At 36.3% G+C, this 20,944-nt stretch overlaps 1 protein-coding gene across 1 annotated transcript; it reads right to left on the reverse strand.

Annotated features, from left to right (window-relative positions):
• Positions 1-17,619: 17,619 nt before the first annotated feature.
• Positions 17,620-18,318, reverse strand: LOC113352366. Its single transcript, XM_026596191.1, has 2 exons — positions 18,125-18,318; positions 17,620-18,034 (listed from the first exon to the last, which is right to left on the reverse strand). Exons 1-2 carry the CDS (start codon positions 18,316-18,318, stop codon positions 17,620-17,622), a joined length of 609 nt encoding a protein of 202 aa, XP_026451976.1.
• Between the last annotated feature and the right edge of the window lie 2,626 nt (positions 18,319-20,944).

Raw genomic sequence — 20,944 nt, forward strand, 5'->3', positions numbered from 1 at the left:
ATGGATTGTGAATAAGCGATGATAGAGTATGTGAATGGTATCTTACTTTTGTTTATTGTTTGACGGAAGTGTTGTCTACCCAACTGGCATTAGTAACGTCCAGTTAAATATTTGGTGTAAACCAAGTGTAACTAATTATTAAGCTGTAGATTGAAATGTAAGTGTTTTATCCCCGTTTTTGCTGACGGGGTTATAAACGGCCAGTTAAATACAGAGTGTAAACGGAGTGTTATTCAAGTTTTTATATTCCGACCAATACAGTTCCGACACTTGTCCTTTCCAGAATTGTCCTAGTTGAAAGCTTTTATCTAATTTAATTTGAGAGGGGTGTCACATTCACCGTGCGACGTGGGAGCTCATATGACTTTGTGTTTTAAAAGAGGGGAGATTGGGTAAATGAGCAGAAAGATGTGGTCAAAACATCGGACCACATACCAGTTGAAAATTTTCTGGAAGTCTCTTGGAAGTTTACTGTTTTGCCTATTTCGGGCCCTAAACATGCTTGAAAGTCAAAAAGCTTCTTTGAAAGGCTTGGAAATTTCCGGGGCACCAAATTACATGGGTAGACTGCGAAAATCTGACAGCAGACGAAGATTCTATGGCGTTTTTGCTAAAGGGATGAATTCCAAAATTTCTGGTGATGTATTTCGACAAAACTTTTCGTATATTCACATGAATTCTCATTCATTCATTCATTCATAAATTAAGAAATTTATACTTCAATGGATAAAATGCAAGAGAAATACTTACTTGGGTGATCTCTGAAGCGTTCAAAGAACCTGAATTGCCCGTATCAACATCAAGAGAACCATTGCTTTCCTTCGGTGTTGGGCTTTGGGAATTTTATTTATCGCTATTTTTCGAAGATGAACGAACATCGTCGGTATTCTCCACTTCCATGACGACATTCTCCTGGATATATTCTCAATACTTAGCATTTTGTCTATAAAGCATCATAATTGGTTATACGAAAAAATACTTACGGTCTCTTCTCAATCACTCAAGTCAAAAACTGTATGCCTAGTAGCAGAGAACTGAAGACCATCAATACTCGATGGAGTGAAGATCTGCAACGGAATAAAAAATATTGGTTTTCTAATACTAATAATACGGATGAGAAGAAGTCACAACAAGAGAAGTACTGACAACTCACCAAAGAAACAACCGGGGACTTTATGCTATTGGACCACAATTTATAATTATTGCTCATGCCTTCTCCGCCATGAGCAGTTGCTTCAGTTTCTGAGAGGTCTACGTTGATTCCAGGTCTTACGTTACGACCGTCCTGTGAAATTTTTTGATGCAATAATCAAAACACAATTATCATAATTTTATGAATATTATGCAAAGAATACTCACTTGTGAACATCCCGGAGATGTTTTCCGTTTATCGCCACCAGGGAAATGCTTCAGCCTTGGTCGAGTAGCAATCATCTCAGCAGAAGGAGGCTCCTTCACCCAAGGTTGATCAACTCTCACGAAATCAAGTAAACGTCTGAGTTGTTGATCCCAAAAGTTTATGTAACCTGGAGTTACATATGTGACTCGCTCAGAGCTAGGGAACCAGTATTCACTTCCTTCTACATGTGTGCGGTCTAAACGGGTCATGAGCTTTTCAACTGATCGTTTCCTTCTCCGAAAAGTCGGAACACACTGATCCATACCTATTTGCTGAGCTTCCCTATCAATATTGTATTCTTCCACCGAGAGTTCTCCATGTATTGTTGATATCAGGTAACCAGGAGTGCCACTCAGCATGAAAGATCTCTCGTCGTCGCTCAAATCAGCACCAGATTTCAAAGTCATACTCTCTTCAGCATTGAAAGTTGTCAACTAAGAAATATGAGGAGGAATAGAAACCCATGGACGGAAGTTGAATTCAGATTCACGGTCTAACACATCAACGAAACGAGTCTTGAGTCGGGGCTTCTTTGTAGACCAGCGCATGATCCTGGCATTGTCCCTCTTAGAGAAAACATGACGAGCATCAGCGTTCAGTCCTTGCAAGATAGTACGTGGAATGGGTGCATAGTTCTTGAAACGTTCCCACATTAAAGATTGAAGAAACATCGTATTGAAATAACATTCAATCTTCATAAATCCATTTGAGACGTTGGAGTCTATAATCAAGGAGTCTAAGTTAGAGTACAAAGAACCCAAGAACAGACTACCTATTGGGAGTTGATCACCCTGATCCATCTTAATGGCAAAAGGAATCACGGACGGCTTCAACAAATTTCCAGAATCTTCAAATACATCTCTGGACAGCCATAAACACAAGAAAGCAACAATATATGACGTACCGTCAACAGGCCAGTTAAGAGGAGTATCTCTCGGCCACCAATGTATTATCCATTGATCGTAACAAGCTTTGATGTCGGATACCTTATTGATATCCTCCATTGAGGCTGTCAAGATGTTAGACATTGATGTTTCCTCTAAGGAAGAAAGACCTTCAGGAAGGTTGCCCGTGATTGGAAGATGCAATAAAGCAACTACATCCTCTAAGGTGATGGTAAACTCTCCCCATCTGCATATGAAAGTGTGAGTTGGAATACACCAACGAGCAAGTAGAGTACCATACCTCGCACATCGTGAAAAATGAACAAGTCTCCATAGGCTTGGATAGCCCGTAGTATTTGTGCATCATGCAGCATGGCTCGAACACGAGGAAAACCCAGCATATACCTCGCCCATCCAGAAAATTTTTCTAGAGGTCGTCGAGAAAGCTTGAATTCAATGATCGACGCAGAAAAATATCCTCGTTCAAGACAGAACGAATGGTTTCCTGAGGAGTCACCAATTTTTTCTGAGTAACCTCTCTAGGATTTATCAGAAGACGAAATGCTGGAGTTCTGAGGCGCTTTTCAGGTCATTGAGCCACAAAGAATGCATCCTCTATGTTTGGAACATTCTTGATTCCAGGTGTTTCATCTTCTTCTTCACCAATGGAAGCCTCATCCATGCATGTATCATCTCTGGAGACATCATTTTCTTGAGAGTCATACATCCTTGCGAAGTAGTTGTAACATGCACACAATACTCTACTTCAGTATATCATCCATACAAGATGCAAACTTCGACAAGATGATGGAATTATGCACACGGCAAAACATCTACGAAGATGGTAATTCTTAACTCTTATCTTTTACGATTGTGATGCAAGAATTAACACTTCAAAACTTGCTCGTTTCTTCGAAATCTACAAAAGACGAGCAAAACTCATATTTCCATAAAATCATGAACATAATTTTCATAGTGTGAAAAGCCACAACTGAGTTGTAAAACTTATACCAAGGCAATATTTCATCATAAATAAATTGTCTAACTTCAACGGTTGCTCAAAACCTATATTTTGATTTTAACAAGATAATAAAAAACGTGAATTATTCACGTAAAAATTTTCAGAATTTTTCTCTTTAACGTGAGCAAACTCACGTAAATAAAATATGTCATATATTTTTCATGGAACATGTCACGGTTTCATAATAATAATAAAAAAATTCCTTCGTACGATCATCTGTCTTCGAAACGAAGATTTATGCTAATTTTGTGAAAACTCACACCTTTTAAGATAAAATTTTGGTTTCCATGAAAGCTCGTAAACAAAATTTTATCACTAGACACAGGTCTATATATAAAAAAAATCTCTTCTAAATCAGGGATTATTGCTAGTTTCTTAAAATAACGATCGAACGAACATACGTTCCTAAAACAAGGGTTTTTTCATAAAAGTCACATCCAAAAAATATGTATACACACATGATTTTTTATGATGAACAACTCATGAACAAACAACAAACTTTGAAAAACAAAAAAAAAATCATACCTGGTCGGTGCCGGCCAGAAGTTGGCCAGACGGTAACGGCGACGGTCGGACGGCCGGTAGTGATGATCCCAACGAATTTTTTTTCCCTTCTCCTGATGCTGGCGTGAAGGAGGTAAGGGGACGAATGTGGTGGTCGTTTATGTGAAGGAGAGATTAAAAAAAAGGATTAATACCTTTTATATCAAATTTTATTTCCAAAACCTAATTTCACAAAGATTTCCTTTCTTGGGCACGGGCCCGTGAATCCAAAATAGACCAAGATTCCATCACCAAATCAGAGGCGTTACACCAATTTATGATCATTAGACGATGCTCTATCATGCCACTGGGATCTTCGTTCAAACCGTGGTTCACTCGCGCAATCGAATCCGGTAACATCTTATCTTACGACTAAGTTCAATTACTTATTTCGTTCATAACTGGAAAATCACCGTCCAGTGCTGACTTAGGAACATGATTGTCCCTCACTTAGAAGGGGACTTAATGTAGATGGTGGATTTTCGACAAGGGATAAAATCGGAAAACCATAATTATACATGCTCCTGATCCAGAAATCAGATGAGTATTGAGGCTCATGTCTCTCATCAAAGCATGAAAGCTCATGCCACAAGAATCTCTGACTGAGAATACTATCTCTCAGAGTATATGTAGATGTGTAGTCTCTCAGCTGAGGCAACGACATATCCCATAAATACTGAGCAATTTCAGTAATCACCTTTGTAAAGAATCAAAATAATTGGACGGATCCTAGATGTATTGCTCACTAGTATAGAGCACTACGTCTTCAGGACGTCGCAATGTTCCCTGACTTTATAAAATAAACATTCAAATCGAGCGTTCTACTCAATCTGGCTCATACCTTGATTTCCGAATAATTATAATGCTCCTAGACAACATTCCTGCTAGTATAGAGCCATCAATTAATTATTTCTAGTCGCAAGATTCATCAATTGAATTCCTAGAAAATATTCTACGTTGTGCATAATATTTCATTACTTCAATTTATGGTTATTCCCATCATAATTACATGGGTTAGTAATAAATATTCAACGTACGGGCATCTGAGCCACCATCGAGTAAGCCCCGAGAAAATGGTGCAAATGTATTCAGCAATAAATGCACTAACGAGCACCCGAATGCATGAACGAGCATTCCAAAACATGAAAGAATGATGAAACCGTGGAGAAAATAATAATAATAAAATATTTAAGGAGGCGTCTAAGGGACCAAGCCCACCATCCGGCCGGTCATGCCATTGTGGCCGGTCCCATGCCACTTCTTTTATTTTATCATATTTTTATTAATTTCCTTGATCCCATGAAAATCCTTTCGTTTGAGCAAATCCATTCAATTCGTGGTATTTCCTCCACATCAAGGAAATTATACAAAAATTACATAAAATTAGGAAAGGTGTCACGGGACCGTGGTCACTAGACGGCCGACCACGCCCTAGCCATGACCGGTCCCACACCTTGTAACTTCTTATTTTATTAATTATTTCTATCGTCTCATGGAAATTCCTTAATCCTATGAAACTCCTTCGTTTCATGGTATTCCTTCACATTAAGGAAATTATACAAAAATTACAATTAATGTAGTAGTATGTTGTTGGAGGTTAGCTTGTTAGGCTTCCAAGTAGTTAATGTAATACTCTTTCTCCAATAATAATAATAATAAGAATAATATCTAGAAACCACTTTAATCATTAAAGACAAGTGCATATATAAATTATGTATAATATTTTAGAATGCATATTTTCATAAATATCCATATTTCTCTTTAATTTTCCTTTCAATTATTGGAAATGTAATTATTGGGATTCAATAGTATTTCTTAGAATAAAGTAAAATGTCAAACCTAAATATTACTCTACACATGTAAGTATCAAAAAAAATTTATTTGTTAATAAAAAAAGATTAATTATTTTGTTGATAGAATTGCATCATGAACAAGGGTAATTCTTGAATTCGTATCTGGGTAATTGTGTGTGTCTTATTTACATGGACAAAGGAAAACCAAAATTCCGTCTATAATATTTGTTGTGTTGTAGGGTTTACATCCCATAGATGCGCGGCCGAAAACAGATGCCTTTTGGTTTTCCCATCTCCATGTATATATATATATTATATCCATGTAACCTAATCTCTCTAATAATAATATATCCTTCTCCTTGTCTCTATATCTTCTATCTTCATCTCTGACTCTCCTCAAACACGTTATCATGCATGATGTTCGTCACGTTGATTTTTTTTAAATCATCAACTGACGTACGATCTTTGGATTCTGGTTTTTGGGTCGTTGCTTCAATTCTTTTTAGTATTTCAATGAATCAGATCGTTAAAGAAAGAAGCTCAATGCCTGATTTCTTTTGGGAGAAAATGCTCAATTTTATAACTGGTTATATACTTCTACCATTCTTCTTTCAATCAGATCCGTTTTCTAAGATACGCTTGGATAACTATCATATCATATGTAATTGGACGGTTTATATCTTCTTTATTCGGTGCGGCTAATATTTTCTTTTATTTCCATTTAAACATCAGAACCGAGAAGCAGGTACCCCTAATTCCTACTTTACTTTTCTATTATGTTTACAAATGCAATCAAGTATTTGCCTGTCACTTGTGCTTGTCCCATGATATGTTTTGTATTGTTTTTGACCATTATCCTAAGAGCATCTCCAATGCAAGGGGTAAAAGTCTTAAATTAGTATGACACCTAGGATTTAAGACTTTTTGCACCAAAGTTTTATCTCCAATGCAAGGGCGGGGGTCATAGGAAAAGATGACATGGCTTATTGGGGGTAAAGGACAAGGTGAAAATAAGACTTTCTTCATGACCCTAGGTCTTAAGTCCACATCATATTTTGTCTCTTAATTTAATTAAAAAGTGTAAGATAGTACCTTGTAGATTGGAGATGAAAATTAGGTAGAGAGTGTTATTTTTAATTTTTTTTGTCATTTAGTGAATGACCCACAAACAAAAGGTATAAATAAATCTCCACATAGGATGACCTTGACCTCTAACATTGGAGATGCTCTAATATGAATCTTGATGTCATTGTCAAAAGGGTATGTATGCCATGCAAGAGTACCAATTTTTGATTATTCTTAGATCCATCATTTATCATCCATTTTTGCTTCATGTCGTCGTATGATATCATTTTCTTTATTATTATTTAATCTTCAATATGCTCTTGTGAATTAATTGTCCGTTACATTAATTGTTGCAAAATCTGTGAATGAGATTGTCAACATTTATGCCCTCGTGATTTTTTTTTTAAAAAAAAGGGTATGCTCTGGTCTTGGATTTCAAAATGCCAACTGATACAAAAACGATCGTATCACGCGGCTAGGATTTAGAAATATAATTCTGCATGCAGATTAAAAGATTGGTAAATGATTAGACCCCTAATGACATATTTGGGCCCGTTCTTGCTATGCATGTTTGCTTATTGGGTCATTGTTTAAACATTTCCAACACCTATTTTTCTCAAAGCAGTCGGTTGTTGTCTATAAAAACATGGGATTTGGTTTAAGCCCATGTCATGTAAGAAGTCAAGGAGACCTTCACACATTGACTTTGATAGTTGACCCAGAATGTTACTTTAGATTTTATTGTGATCTTTGGTCGGGTTATGACCGTTGGCCGGTGAAGTTAGATTGATCAACCTTTAGAACCGTCAAGAAAAATTGGTTCCTAAAAATCTAATTTGACGTAACTGCCAGAGTCAAAAGGTGGAAGAACTCGCAAAAGGTGGTATGAGTGAGATATTTTTTTCCATCTTTCTACTTCATTTTTAATACAAACAAACAAGTATATATTAAATTATGCAAACAAGAGATTTACCAACTTTAGTAATATATTCAACCAAAAGATAATGGTTGACATATGTTGTGAGATTCTCTTGGCCTGTTGAGATAAAGACATTTCTCAAATTAACCTAAATGTAGCAAAAATTGAAAATGGAAAGAATCCCTGAAGTAATAAGGGCTAGACGTACCGACTCATATAAAGCATGTGAAAAAGGACATATATATCATGAGACAAAGATGTGTTTTTTCCCCCGGTAGTAATGACACCAAAGTATAGATATCAATTGAATATGAGATGAAGCTAAGATGTAATTCTAGCTCTCACCAAAGAGTTGGGAATGAATCTTTTTACCGGTATTGGTACAAGCAATGCAATGCGTGTACCGTAGTAGCAAAAAATTTCCATGGGAAGGTTATACTTAAGATATCAACTTTAATGACAATAAGAACTTTGTCTGGACGATTGACTATTTAATTGAACTAGATCAAATGTCTGCGCTTATGGAATGAAAAGTACATCATTCCCATGAGACGTAAATTCTCTAAGGCACTTGAGATATATTGGGTGAAACGTAATATATGTTCACTCTAAAGTAGTTGAGTTGAATCCCACTTTTATTACGTAATAAGGTCACACCACTTATTAAAACTCTCAAGACCCAAATGTCTAACTGATAGTTGTTTTTCTTCCACTAATTTAAGGAATTTAAACTAGTTGTTGAACTATTTCCTTATAATGTGACTACGAGGATTGGATCATCCAGCCAACATTGCTCAAAAATTTGTTTTCAAGATAGAACAAAGACGTCAAAAAATCTCTATATGTACCAAGAGATAATCACACCTTGTTAAATTCCAAATAAACCCATGCAAATGGATATCATGTGGAACCAGACTGTGATGATAATGTTATTGATTGCGTCTTTTATAGTCACTAATGTATCTGGAAGGAAACATACTTTAGAGAGACTAATGAGTCATTTTCGTGAAATGTAAATCACTATAATATTAAATTAATTTGGATTATTGAATCCATATTGACTCCGACGATGAAATGTTGGAAATTGACTCATACAGACTTTGACATAACCATAAAGGCACTTTGTTTGTGACATGATGTTTCGTTTTGAAAGGACTCATACGTACATCGCTGTGTTTGAGTGGACGAGACAACGGGAAAATTTTTGACAGAATGCGAAGTAACTGCATATCTCTCAATAAGTGTTTTCTAAAGTACCAGATGCACAACCCCCTCCTACCTCCCATTATGCTTTTAAGTAAGAGAGCGTATCACTCATCTTACAAAGTCTTCAGTAAAACAGGATCGAGACCATCCTAAGATGCAAATGGTAAACAATCCATATTACAAAGATAACAAGGTGAAATTTAGAAAAATATTTATGCAGAATGCGGACCATTAAAGTGACTGATGGATCTGGTGAATGTTTTGACATTTTGGACTAGTTATAGTTCCCAAGAAATTTGCTTTTGAAAACTGCTAGCACATATTACACAATGCAAAGTGCAAAGACTCACCACCCTTGTTACTGCTAGAGAATTTACATCAAAAGGTCTTGATGAATATTGCATGTTTAATAAGATCAATATAGAGCATCTTATACCCAATGGTCTCGCAGAGGCTACCATCAAAGGTTACATATGGTGCCTAAGGAATAAGTTATGCGTACTAACCTACCTTTTATTGCTTTTGGGATATGCATTATTACGCGTATCTTTATTTAATTCGTTTTTAGACCCCAATATTAGTCAACCTTTTTTTGCGTATCAGTTGGTAACTGGGTTTAAGCCTGACATTCGTGTTCTTACGCATTTTTGGTTGCACTATACATGTGCCATAACGATTCCACATCGTACTATAATGGGTCTTCAAAATTGTTAAGTAGTTATGTTGGATATGAGTTCCCAACAATTATCCACATTTTTAAAACCTTTGGCAGGAGATCTCTTACTGCTAGATTTGCAGGTTATCACTTTAATGGGACAGTCTTCCCGTCGTTAGGGGGAGATAAGAAAAATTATTTTATAAGGGAACGACATGAATTGTCGTGGTGTGTTCCCACTATGTCTCATATTGATTATTGTACTCCACAAATGTAAATATGAAGTGACAAAGAATAATCAATTTTCGGAATGTACACTGATGTCGCTAAAGTGACAAGATCACACATACCAGCTGCAAATATTCCTGCAAGGTTAGAAATCCTCAGTATGGGGTACACCATAGACTAAGGTGTTGCAACTACACTTGGTGGAAGTGTAGTTAAGGCCGTGGATCCATAAAGGAAGATGGAGAGACCACCAGGTTCGATCAATGCTCACCTAGAAAGGAAGTAGATGAGTAAGGCACAACCTAATTTGTATCATTAATGAAATCATCTCATTTGATTGTCTCTGACTATGTCCATGAATCCATAATGGAGGACGCTCCGAAGTTTTAAATGATTCTAGAGAGCAATGAAATCCTGACGGATTATGAGAATGCACATGCGTCAATGGAAGGATCATGCGTGCACATTGATGATATAATCCATCAATAGTTGCTCCAGAAGTAGAGCACAATGAGATCGAACCATGCTTTATTTTGATTAATTTCAAATAAATAACATATTTGGCCTACACAATCCAGGTAGAACTTAGTTCTTTGGCAAATATATAGGTATTTGGTGTGGTAGTGCTAACCAACCAACTGTGAAGCCTATTGGACATATATAATTAATTTGTCATAAAGCATAATGAGAAGAAAGTAGTCTTAAAGTACAAAGACTCGCCTTGTGGTGCGAGGTTTCTCACAAAGCCCTGGAATTGTTCTTTTGTAATGAACGTTATAGAGTTCCGCTACTTAGTTAGCTTGGTAATTTCAAAAGGACTTGAAATGCAGCATATGTATGTGGTTGTTACGTATCTCTGAAAGAATCAAGAGATAGAAGATATTTACAAAAGTACTGGATAGACTTTTGTTTCCCAAATCAAATGACTCTAAACCACATAGTGCGCCTACAGTTAGATAGAACGCTCACTTATAGATTCAAGCAATCAGGCGGATGTGGTATACCCGTCTAAGTGGCTATTTGATTTGGAGGGGATAGACAAGTAAGTTATTTTTCCTTGCGTATTCATAAGAAAGTTCTTGATTTAGAATTGTAGCTATTTATGTTGATGGTACATACATGATGTGTACTCTTGATGTAATAAGAGACCTTAAAATCTATTTAAAATTGGAATTTGAGATGAAAAATCTAGGGAAATCTCGATCGAATATTGAGCTTGTGGTATATTATTCCACCAGTTTGCATATGTCTAAAGTTTTCAGGAAATTTAACAAAGACATGCATCCTGATAGCACTCCCATGATTAGTCAAGGTTCAAATGTAAGTAAGTAACCATTTCGTCCAAAAGAATATGACGAAGATGTGTTGGGAGATGAAATTCCCATATCTAAGTACAATAGACGCATTGTTGTACTTAGTATAATAATGTACTCGATTAAATTTTACATCCTCAGGGAACTTGTTAGCTAGATGTAGCTCATCGTCAATGCAACGTCATTGGAATGGTATAATGCAAATAATCATATACTTAAAAGTAACCATTGACATAAGTTTGTTTTATCCCTACAAAGACATTAAAAGGAACCCTAATGAAAGTGCAATCCAAAAGTTGTTTATTATGAACGAACAATAATCTCTTCTCCGACGAAAGTAATCAGAGGGAGATATGGTAGATTATTTTCTAAGTCATTACCAATATTCAGTTTCAAAAAATACTTGACTAATGAAACTTTCTGGAACAAATCTAAAAGTAATCAGGAGGAGATGCCGACATCAGGGGGAGGATCCAAGGATATGATGTCGACATATTTTACTTCGAAATTGAAGCTATGTTGTACTCTTTTTCCCTTCGATCGAGAATAGTTTTTCCCAAAGAGTTTTGTTACTCGACAAGGTTTTTAGCGAGACAATACTAAAAGCATCAAGTATGTTGAACGTTGAAGACATAACGATCGCGTTGATATTATTGTAGATATCTGAATCAAAGAAATGAAACACGATATTCCGGTAAGCAGCGTAACTTCCAGAATCAACAACATGGTTCTATAAACATCCAAGTCACCAAAGTAAAGTGTGATAAACTCCTTTTGACTTCATTAGACCAATGAAAATTTTCTGACATCAGGGGGGCATCTAATGGTGTGTTGAACTCTTTTCCTTAACTGAGGTTACTTTTTCCCACAAGGTTTTGTTGCTCGGAAAGGTTTTTAATGAGACAACAACAAACACCGGGAAGTAATTTCCCAACTAAGGATATTGTATGTCCCACAAGGATTTTCTTCCTTAGGAGTTGTGAAGCAACTAGTTAACTTCAACGGAACAAAGTGATCATCTGCAACAGATCACCTTTACTTGCATCTGTCACGTTGTACTCTTATCCCTTCGTCAAGGTTTTATCCCACTGGGTTTTCCTTGTCAAGTTTTTAATGAGGCAACATGTTCGAGTCCAACTATGTTCTAAGTTTGCTTAATATTGTACTCTTTTTCTTTAGTTCAGATTTTGTCCCTCTGGGTTTCCCTGGCGAAGTTTTAACGAGGCAATTAACTTAGACTCATCGATCTGTGAAGATCGTATTGCATGTGATGAACTACATGTAAAGTAAGAGATAACATGTAAAGTACTACATGTGAAGAGTTGTACCAAGGTTTTATCCCACTGGGTTTTTCCTTGTCAAAGTTTTAGTAAAGCAATTGATTTTGGCACAAGTCATCAAGGAGAGGACGACATTTGAAGAACTACATTCGAAGCCCTTTATGTGAAGCACTGCATATGAAGTTTTATTGAACCGCACAAGGGGGAATGTTGTAGGGCTTACATCCCATAGATGTGGGTCCCAAAAAAGATGCCTTTTGGTTTTCCCATCTCTATGTATATATATGTATTATATCCATGTAACCTAATCTCTCTAATAATAATATATCCTTCTCCTTGTCTCTATATCTTCTATCTTCATCTCTGACTCTTCTCAAACAAGTTGGATGGAAGGAGTATTTTCTTATGTTTCAAGAATTCTCATTAACTTATACTTTTTACTGTTTTTCATTGATTGATGTAGATATTTGAATCATTTATCGCTCGTTAACTTATAAGAGATAGCGTAGATTTTTTTTCTAAAAAATTTTAACGTTGACATTGAGGTTTATGGAAATCGAGAGATGATTAGATTTTTAGAATGATGTCAATGCGAAGATTATTTATTCATGGAAAGTTATTCCAGTGATATTATTTTATCGACGGTAAAAACTTCGAGTTTAATAAGGAGTGATGAAGAATAATGAAAGTGGAATAACTATATTAACGATTTCATTGAGTTTATTCTTTTTCAAAATTAGGCTTCTTAATTTTGATTATTTTGGTGCTGTATATAAAAATTGGAAAAGAAAGATTTTGGATTATAAAAATAATAAAGATTTGTTCGGTAAATTAAATCAGTTATGTACATTGGGTTACGAATAATCCATTTGTTTCACGACATGTGGTATTTCCACTTTTGTTTTTTTGGTATTTTTAGCCAAAAATAAAAAAGTAAAAGTATCATTTTTGTTAAAATAGAGGTAGCTGGGGTGGAGCTAAGGGCTGACTAACCTTGGCTCTAGCCCCCTTAAAATCTTTTTTTCTTGCTTAGTAATAAGAATTTTATTAGCTCGAATATTATCCAAAAAATACAAAAAGAAGTCCACTATGGACTTTTCTCAAAACTGAAGCAAAACAGAGACCTTATAGCCTTTTATGTGGCTGTACAATCTAGTAAAATCGAAAATAGGATAGATCAGGATTCTCCAGACAATCCAAAAAACATGGTTTTGTATCAAAAATTATTTTGTCACCTTTATTAAAGTTGGCTCCCTTTTTTGCCATTTTATCAGAAGAGAAATTGATTTCTCTGCAACTATGAATCATGTACCAGCTTGATAACTGTGTGCAGATTTTTCTCCGTATGGTTATTGCATACCAAGGTAGTCTCCCAGTATGAAAAGCTTGCATTACAGAGTAAGAATCAATTCTGAAAATAACATACCTATATCCTTTGCTTATTGCAATTCCCCTGCATTCAGTATTGCCATAACTTCAGCCAAATAATTTGTTGCAACACCCAACCCTCCTGCAACTGCTATGACCAATTCTCCTTCATAAGATCTACATAACCATATCCTGCCAAACCAGGGTTCCCTTTTGATGCACCACCACAACATAGAAGAATATATGGCAGGCTTGGTAATTGGCAAAAAAAAATCCTTGATTCAAAGGCTTTTAACTTTCCTGCTCTTCATTCCAAATGCTTTCAGGATCTGCAGATCATATTTTGTGTTCCGCATTGTTGCCTTCATTCTCACTTCACTGTCAGTTGTACTTTTCATAACTCTCAATTTTATTTGATCTATACTTGCAGTTACATTATCAAAAATGCATTTATTTCTCATGAACCATATTTCCTTCATAGAACAAAAAAGCTGCAATTTTCCAGATAATTTTAACTGCTGGACTTTTGTTCTTTGGTAAACTAAGGATTTCCTCAAAGGGTGCTGGTGTAGTGAAATTAAACTTTTCACTTAACCATTTCCAGATTTTTCTACTAAAAGCACAATTCCAGAGCATATGTTCTAATGATTCCTCCTCTTGTTTGCACAGTGCACATCTAGATGCTATGTGGAATTTTCTTTTCCTCATATTGTCATCTGTTGAGCAAATTTTTCTATCCAGTTTCCATACCACACTAGAGATACTAGGATGAATAGAGTTACCCCATACCTGATTTGTCCATTGAAGTTCTAGAAAATTGTCTCTAATGCACTCTACAGCTGAAGCTACTGAGAAATCTCCTGTGAGAGTTCATGTCCATATTCCTCTATCACTAACACCATGTATCAGTTGTAAATCTTGAAATTTTATCATATCCAGTAATTCAAATGGAATAACCCATTCTCCTTCCAGTAATAGATCAACAATTTTCATGTCAGGGAATTTAAACATATGATCATTTTCTGGGAATAATTCTTCTAGTGCAGTATCAAACACCCACTTATACTGATATTGATTTTCCATCTCCAACCACCCATCTAGTAAATTGCTTCATTTCTCCCATTATACATTTAACGCCTGTCCAAAATTGAGGATTTTCTATAATATTTAATCCACTCACCCTTTTTGTTTTAAAATTTTGCTTGAAAGAATTTGGCCCATTCATCTGAGTCATTCTGCATTTTTCAGAACAATTTCATAAGGAGAGATTTATTCATAGTTTCCAATCTTCTTAATCCCAGTCCACCTTCTGAAATAGGAGAGCATACCTTATTCCATTTTAAAGTGATTGTTTTTCTCAATGCTGGATCACCTTATATCTGTCTAATATTTTGTAATTAGGCCACCTAATTTTATATTTAGTCTACTAAAATCCTTAAGTTTATACTCCTTCCGTACCACATATATAGGCGGAGGGGGTCAATTCTCTTAGATTAAGAAAAGTACATTGAATTCATAATATTTGATGTTTATTCATGTTTTACTCCTTGTCCTTTTTTTTTTTGATCGGTAAAAAAATTGTATTGTTAAAAAAAAAAGAGGGTATAAGAGGCTTATACCACCCTCAAGGGTTACAAAAGAAACAAGAAGAAAGAAAGAAAAAAAGAAGTAAGCAAAACTACTTCCTAAAGTTACAGGTAATCAAATTAAATTCTTGGCCAACTGGTCATAACATCTTGAAAGGTTGGGTTCTCCATATTTTGAAACATCAAACACCATGTAAAAAGCAAATACTTGATCTTCTGTTGCACTGTAATCTAAGAGTTCTTTTTGTCTGTAAAAACTCTAGAGTTTCTTTCCATCCAAATGCTCCAGACAATAGCCACAGATACCATGCACCAAATTTGAAACTGCTGCTTTAAAGGTATAACAATATTCCAAGAGAATAAGAAAGAAAAAAAATCGTCTGGCATTGTGAAATGCAACTTCAGCTTCTCCTTAAAATGATCCCAGATTTTTGAAGCAAACTCACAGTGTAAGAACAAATGATTGACAGTCTCATCTTTATCACAGAAAAGACACCTCTTAGAAACATCCATACCTCTCCTGAGCAACATATCTCTTGTTGAAAAACTATTATGAGCTATAGTCCACAAGAAAAATTTAACTTTTGGTGGGAATTTCTTCTTCCAGATATAATAAAAGATATGAACTTGGCTATCATCCTCTGGAATTTTGTTTAAAGAGTCATAGGTAGATTAATAGAAAACTGACCTTTAGGACTAATGGACCATTGGATAAGATCCTCCATTTCTTTATTGATAGTGATGGAAGTGAGACTTCTTTGCAAATATGCTAACTCTCCTCTTGCAGCCACATTCAATCTTCTAAGAACATTAAAATTTTAAGAATCAGTGTCTTCCACATAAGTCTCTGCCACACTTTTGTTTTTAGCTCTAGAGACAGCAAAAAGATTTGGATATTTTATGAAAAAAGGGAGATCAAATAGCCAATTATCTATCCAAAAGCTAGTAATATTACTAGAGTTAACTTTGAATTTAACATGGCTCTTAAAACATTTGCTGCAATGCATAATACCTTTCCATACTGAAGTGCCATAAGTAGTCTTAGGAAGTTTTGAGAGCCAATCCTTTTTTGTGCCATACTTTTCTGCAATAATCTTCCTCTATAGCACATCTTTTTCTATTGCAAACCTCCACTGCCACTTTGCTAGAATAGCTGAATTTATCTTCTTTAAATTCTTAATTTCTAAACCTCCAAATTTCTTTCTCCTGTAAAGTGTAGGCCATTTCACGAGATGGACTTTTTTCTTGCCCTTATTTTCATTCCATAAGAAATCCCTCATAAGCTTTTCTAATTTTTTGGCCATAGAAGCTGGCATCCCAAAAACAGACATAAAGTATACTGGCAATCTACCAAGCACACTTTTAATTAGATTGATTTTTCCTACCCTATTTAACAACTTTTTCTTTCATCCTACAAGTTTGAGAATGAATTTTTCCATAATTCTATCCCATTTTGCAACACCACCAGATTTGTCTCCAAGAGGAAGTCTCAAATAATTTGTTAGTAACTGACCAGAGTAGAAACCCAATATAGAAGAGAACTGAGCTAAATCACCTTCAAAACTAACACAAAAAATCTGACTCTTTGCAAAGTTGATTTTAAGGCCTGTAAGCTGCTCAAAAGAAAGAAGTAAAAGCCTTAAACTTTTTACCTGTTCTATGTATGCATCTAAAAAGATTAGAGTGTTATCTTCAAATTACAAATGACTAATGAGCTTGCCTCCTTCCATTGCTTGAAAACAGAAAGTAAGCCTTGTTCCTGAGCTTTCTAATCATGAAAGAAAGAGTTTCTCCCACAAGCAGAAAAAGAAAAGGAGAGAGGGGATCTCCCTGCCTAATTTCTTTCTTGGATTTGAAGTATCCTGTTGAAGAACCATTTACCAAAACTGAGAATCTTACAAGATCAACACAACATCTTATCCATTTTCTCCAACTGTCACCAAAATTCATTTTTGCTAGAATAAATCCTAGTTAACATGATCAGAAGCCTTTCCAAAATATACTTTGATTAAAAGACATGGTTTTTTGCTCCCTATTCTTGAATCATTGAGTTCATTATGTAGTGATCTACACTACAAATTAGCTCAGAAGCAACTCAAATCTCTAAGGATAGAGATTTAGAATAGGTAGAAAAGAAGTTTTGAGGGAGAAAAGCAGTTTTCTGATTATTGATTTTTTATGAATCAAAGAGAAGACAATTACAGGCTATTTCAACCACACACAATACCCCTAGAAAGGCACGTGCGGACTACACCAATCCTTAACTAACATAACTGACCCCACTAAAAAGGGTGCCCTTAACAAACAACTTGGGCGCCCATAACACTCAAAAGAAAAACATAAACTTAAAAGAGGAGGTTTATGACAATTCCCTCTCCTTCTGAAGATTCTTGTCCTCAAGAATCAGTTTGGGAAATTGTAGTTTAATGTAGTGCTTGTCCTCCCAAGTGGCTTCTTCAACAGCAGAACCCTCCCACTGGATAAGTAGTTGAGGGAAAATCTGAGAGTTCTTCTTAATCTTCCTAGTGTCCAGCACCTGTATTGGCTTCATCTTGAGCTCTCCTTCTCTAGTTGTGGCTGGCAGATTGGTTTGTGGCATGACTCCCACTCTTAGCTTAGGCTTGATCTGAGATACATGGAATGTTGGGTGTATCTTTGATCCTTCTGGTAACTTCAGTCTGTATGCCACCTTCCCCACTTTTTCTTCTACTTGATAAGGACCAAAAAACTTAACAGAAAGTTTTAAATTTCTCCTTACCTGAATTGAGGACTGTCTGTAGGGTTGTAAGCGCAAATACACCCAGTCTCCCACCTCAAAGGATCTTTCTGACCTTTTCTTGTCAGCTTGATTCTTGATCCTTTACTGAGCCATCTCTAGAGATTCTTTCATCAGTGACTTCATAACTTTCCTCGGTTCAAGATAGTTATCAACATCAGCATTGACTCCTTGTTTTGAGGTGGAGATCCCAAACTGAGGAGGTGCATATCCAAACAGGGCTTCAAAAGGGGAAAGTTTCAGGCTTGTATGGTAGCTATAGTTATACCACCATTGAGCCATTGCTAGCCATGATACCTATTTACTTGGTTTGAAACTTGTCATGCACCTTAAATATAATTCCAGGCATGCATTTACCCTTTTAGTCTGCCTATTAGTTTGGGGATGATAGGCACTACTCAAGTGTAGTGTTGTTCCCAATCTTGTAAAGAGATCCTACCAAAAGTTACTCACAAACACAACATCTCTATCGGAAACTATGGACTTGGGGATCCCATGCAGTTTTTAAATATTATCTATAAATACCTTAGCCACAGATGTTGTAGTGTAAGGGTTGCTTAATGCTAAAAAATGGCTGAACTTTGTAAATCTGTCTAACACCACCAATGTCACTTCTCTCCTTTCAGATTTTGGCAGACCAGTTATGAAGTTCATGCTAATATGCTCTCATGATTCTCCTGGTACTGGGAGTGGTTACAGCAAGCCAGCTGGTGTTGTATTAAAACCCTTGTGTTGCTGACAAACTTCAAAGGTGTTCACTACCTCCTTGATGTCAGAGTTCATACATGTCCAGAAGAAGTAGAGTTTGGCTCTTTGGTAGGTAACCTGAATCCCTGAATGTCCTCCTACAGAAGAGGAGTGTCTTGAGTAAATAACCTTCTTCCTTAGGTTTCCTCCTTGGGCAATGTAGATTCTGCCCTTGTACCTCAGTTCCTCTTGCTGATAAGTAAAGTCACTCTCCTTGGGTCTATGCAGGGTAAGCTGTGGGATCAATTCCTCAGCAACTTGGTCACCTTTGTAAATTTCATGTACTTCTATCAACCAGTTTGGATGCAAAAGAGTCAATCTCTGACATTGTGGCTCTCCCTCCAGTTGTACTCTTGACAGTGCATCATCAGCTACCAAGTTTTCAGAACCCTTTTTATACTTCAACTCATAGTCATAACTCAATAACTTGGCTAACCATTTTTGTTGCAACAGAGATTGCACCCTCTGCTCCATGAAGTACCTTATACTTTGATGATCGTATAGATAGTAAACTTGTTACCCAATAGATAAGACCTCCACTTGTTCACTGCCATTACCACTGCCATTAATTCCTTTTCATATGTTGACATGGATAGGAACCTTGGCCCCATGCCCTTGCTGTAAAATTCTATGGCCTTCCCTCCCTGCATCAAGACTGCCCCTACACCAGTATCACAGGCATCAGTAGAGAGCTCAAATGGCTTCTTGAAGTCAGGCAACACCAAAACTGGAGCGGTTGTGACTTCTTTTTTAAGTTTCTCAAAAGCAGCTTGAGCTGAATCACTCCAGTGGAAGTTATTCTTCTTTAACAATTCTGTGAGTGGCTTAGCAATGACTCCATAATTCTTCACAAGCCTCCTGTAATTACCAGTCAATCCCAAAAAACCCCTTAAATATTTTATAGTTAATGGAGTAGGTCACCTTGCCATGCTGTCAATTTTTGTTGGGTCTGCAGCTACACCCTCTCCTGATATGATGTGTCCTAAGTACTCCAGCTGGTTTTGGCCAAAGGAACGCTTGCTAAGCTTTACAAAGAGATAATGTTCCTTGAGAGTTGTTAGTGTGAGCTGTAGGTGCTGCATATGAGTCTCCATGTCTGGACTGTATACCAAAATGTCATCAAAGAAAACTAGAATAAACTTCCTTAAGTAGGGTCTGAAGACATCATTCATGAGAGCTTGAAATATGGATGGATCATTGGTTAATCCAAATGGCATGACTAAGAACTCATAGTGCCCTTGATGTGTTTTAAATGTTGTCTTCTGTGTATCTGTTGGGTAGACTCTAATATGATGATATCCAGCCCTCAAGTATATTTTGGTGAGGACCTTAGCACCCTTCAATTAATCCAATAATTCCTAAATGACAGGAATTGGATACTTGTCTTTCACAGTTAACTCATTCACCTTTCTGTAATCTACACAGAATCTCCAGCTGCCATCCTTGTTTTTGACTAGTAGTATAGGTGAAGAAAAAGGATTGTTGCTAGGCATGATCACTCCAGAGTTTAACATTTCTTGTACAAGTTTCTCCACTACTTATTTTTGTACATAGGTAATTCTATAGGGCCTTTGATTAGGTGGGGTAGAATTTGGGTGTAAGTGTATATGATGGTCATGGGATCTTTGTGGAGGTAATGAGGTGGGTTCTTGAAATATGCTGGAATAAGTGGATAGGAGGGGTTTAAGAATTTCAGGTGTTTTTGGTTGCACTTCTTGAGCTGTGATGCAGAACAGATGCCCCATTATTCCATGAGTGCTTTTCTTGAGAAATTTATGTCAGGCCTTAGCTGACATAGCAGAAATTCTCACTTCTTCACCACTTCCTTTTAATTCAATAGTGTTCCCATCTCTCATGAATAGTATAGCCAGCTTCTTAAAATCAAACTTAATTGGGATGACACTTCTCATCCAATCTACCCCCAACACCATGTCACACCCTCCAAGAGCTAACAGTCTTACTTCTGAAGAGAAATTGTGACTCTGCATGCTCCAATTGAATTGTGGAAATTTAGCATCACTTACTACTTTATTTCCATCAGCCATAGAAAATGGTAGAGCGCAGTGGGTTCAATCAATGTACCACTTAGCCTTGCCACCTCAGGGTCTAGTAAGTTGTGGGTACTTCCACTGTCTATCAGAATGGTAATGGGCCTCTTATT

The sequence above is a fragment of the Papaver somniferum genome, chromosome 2 (genome assembly GCF_003573695.1).
Source record: "Papaver somniferum cultivar HN1 chromosome 2, ASM357369v1, whole genome shotgun sequence".
Taxonomy (NCBI): domain Eukaryota; kingdom Viridiplantae; phylum Streptophyta; class Magnoliopsida; order Ranunculales; family Papaveraceae; genus Papaver; species Papaver somniferum.

Bases quoted from the DNA above. Each gene is read 5' to 3' on its own strand.
- LOC113352366 (XM_026596191.1), bottom strand. From the start codon at position 18,318: ATGGCTCAATGGTGGTATAACTATAGCTACCATACAAGCCTGAAACTT. The intron at 18,035-18,124 runs GTAAAGGATCAA...ACAACCCTACAG, and splicing joins GAATCTCTAGAGATGGCTCA to ACAGTCCTCAATTCAGGTAA.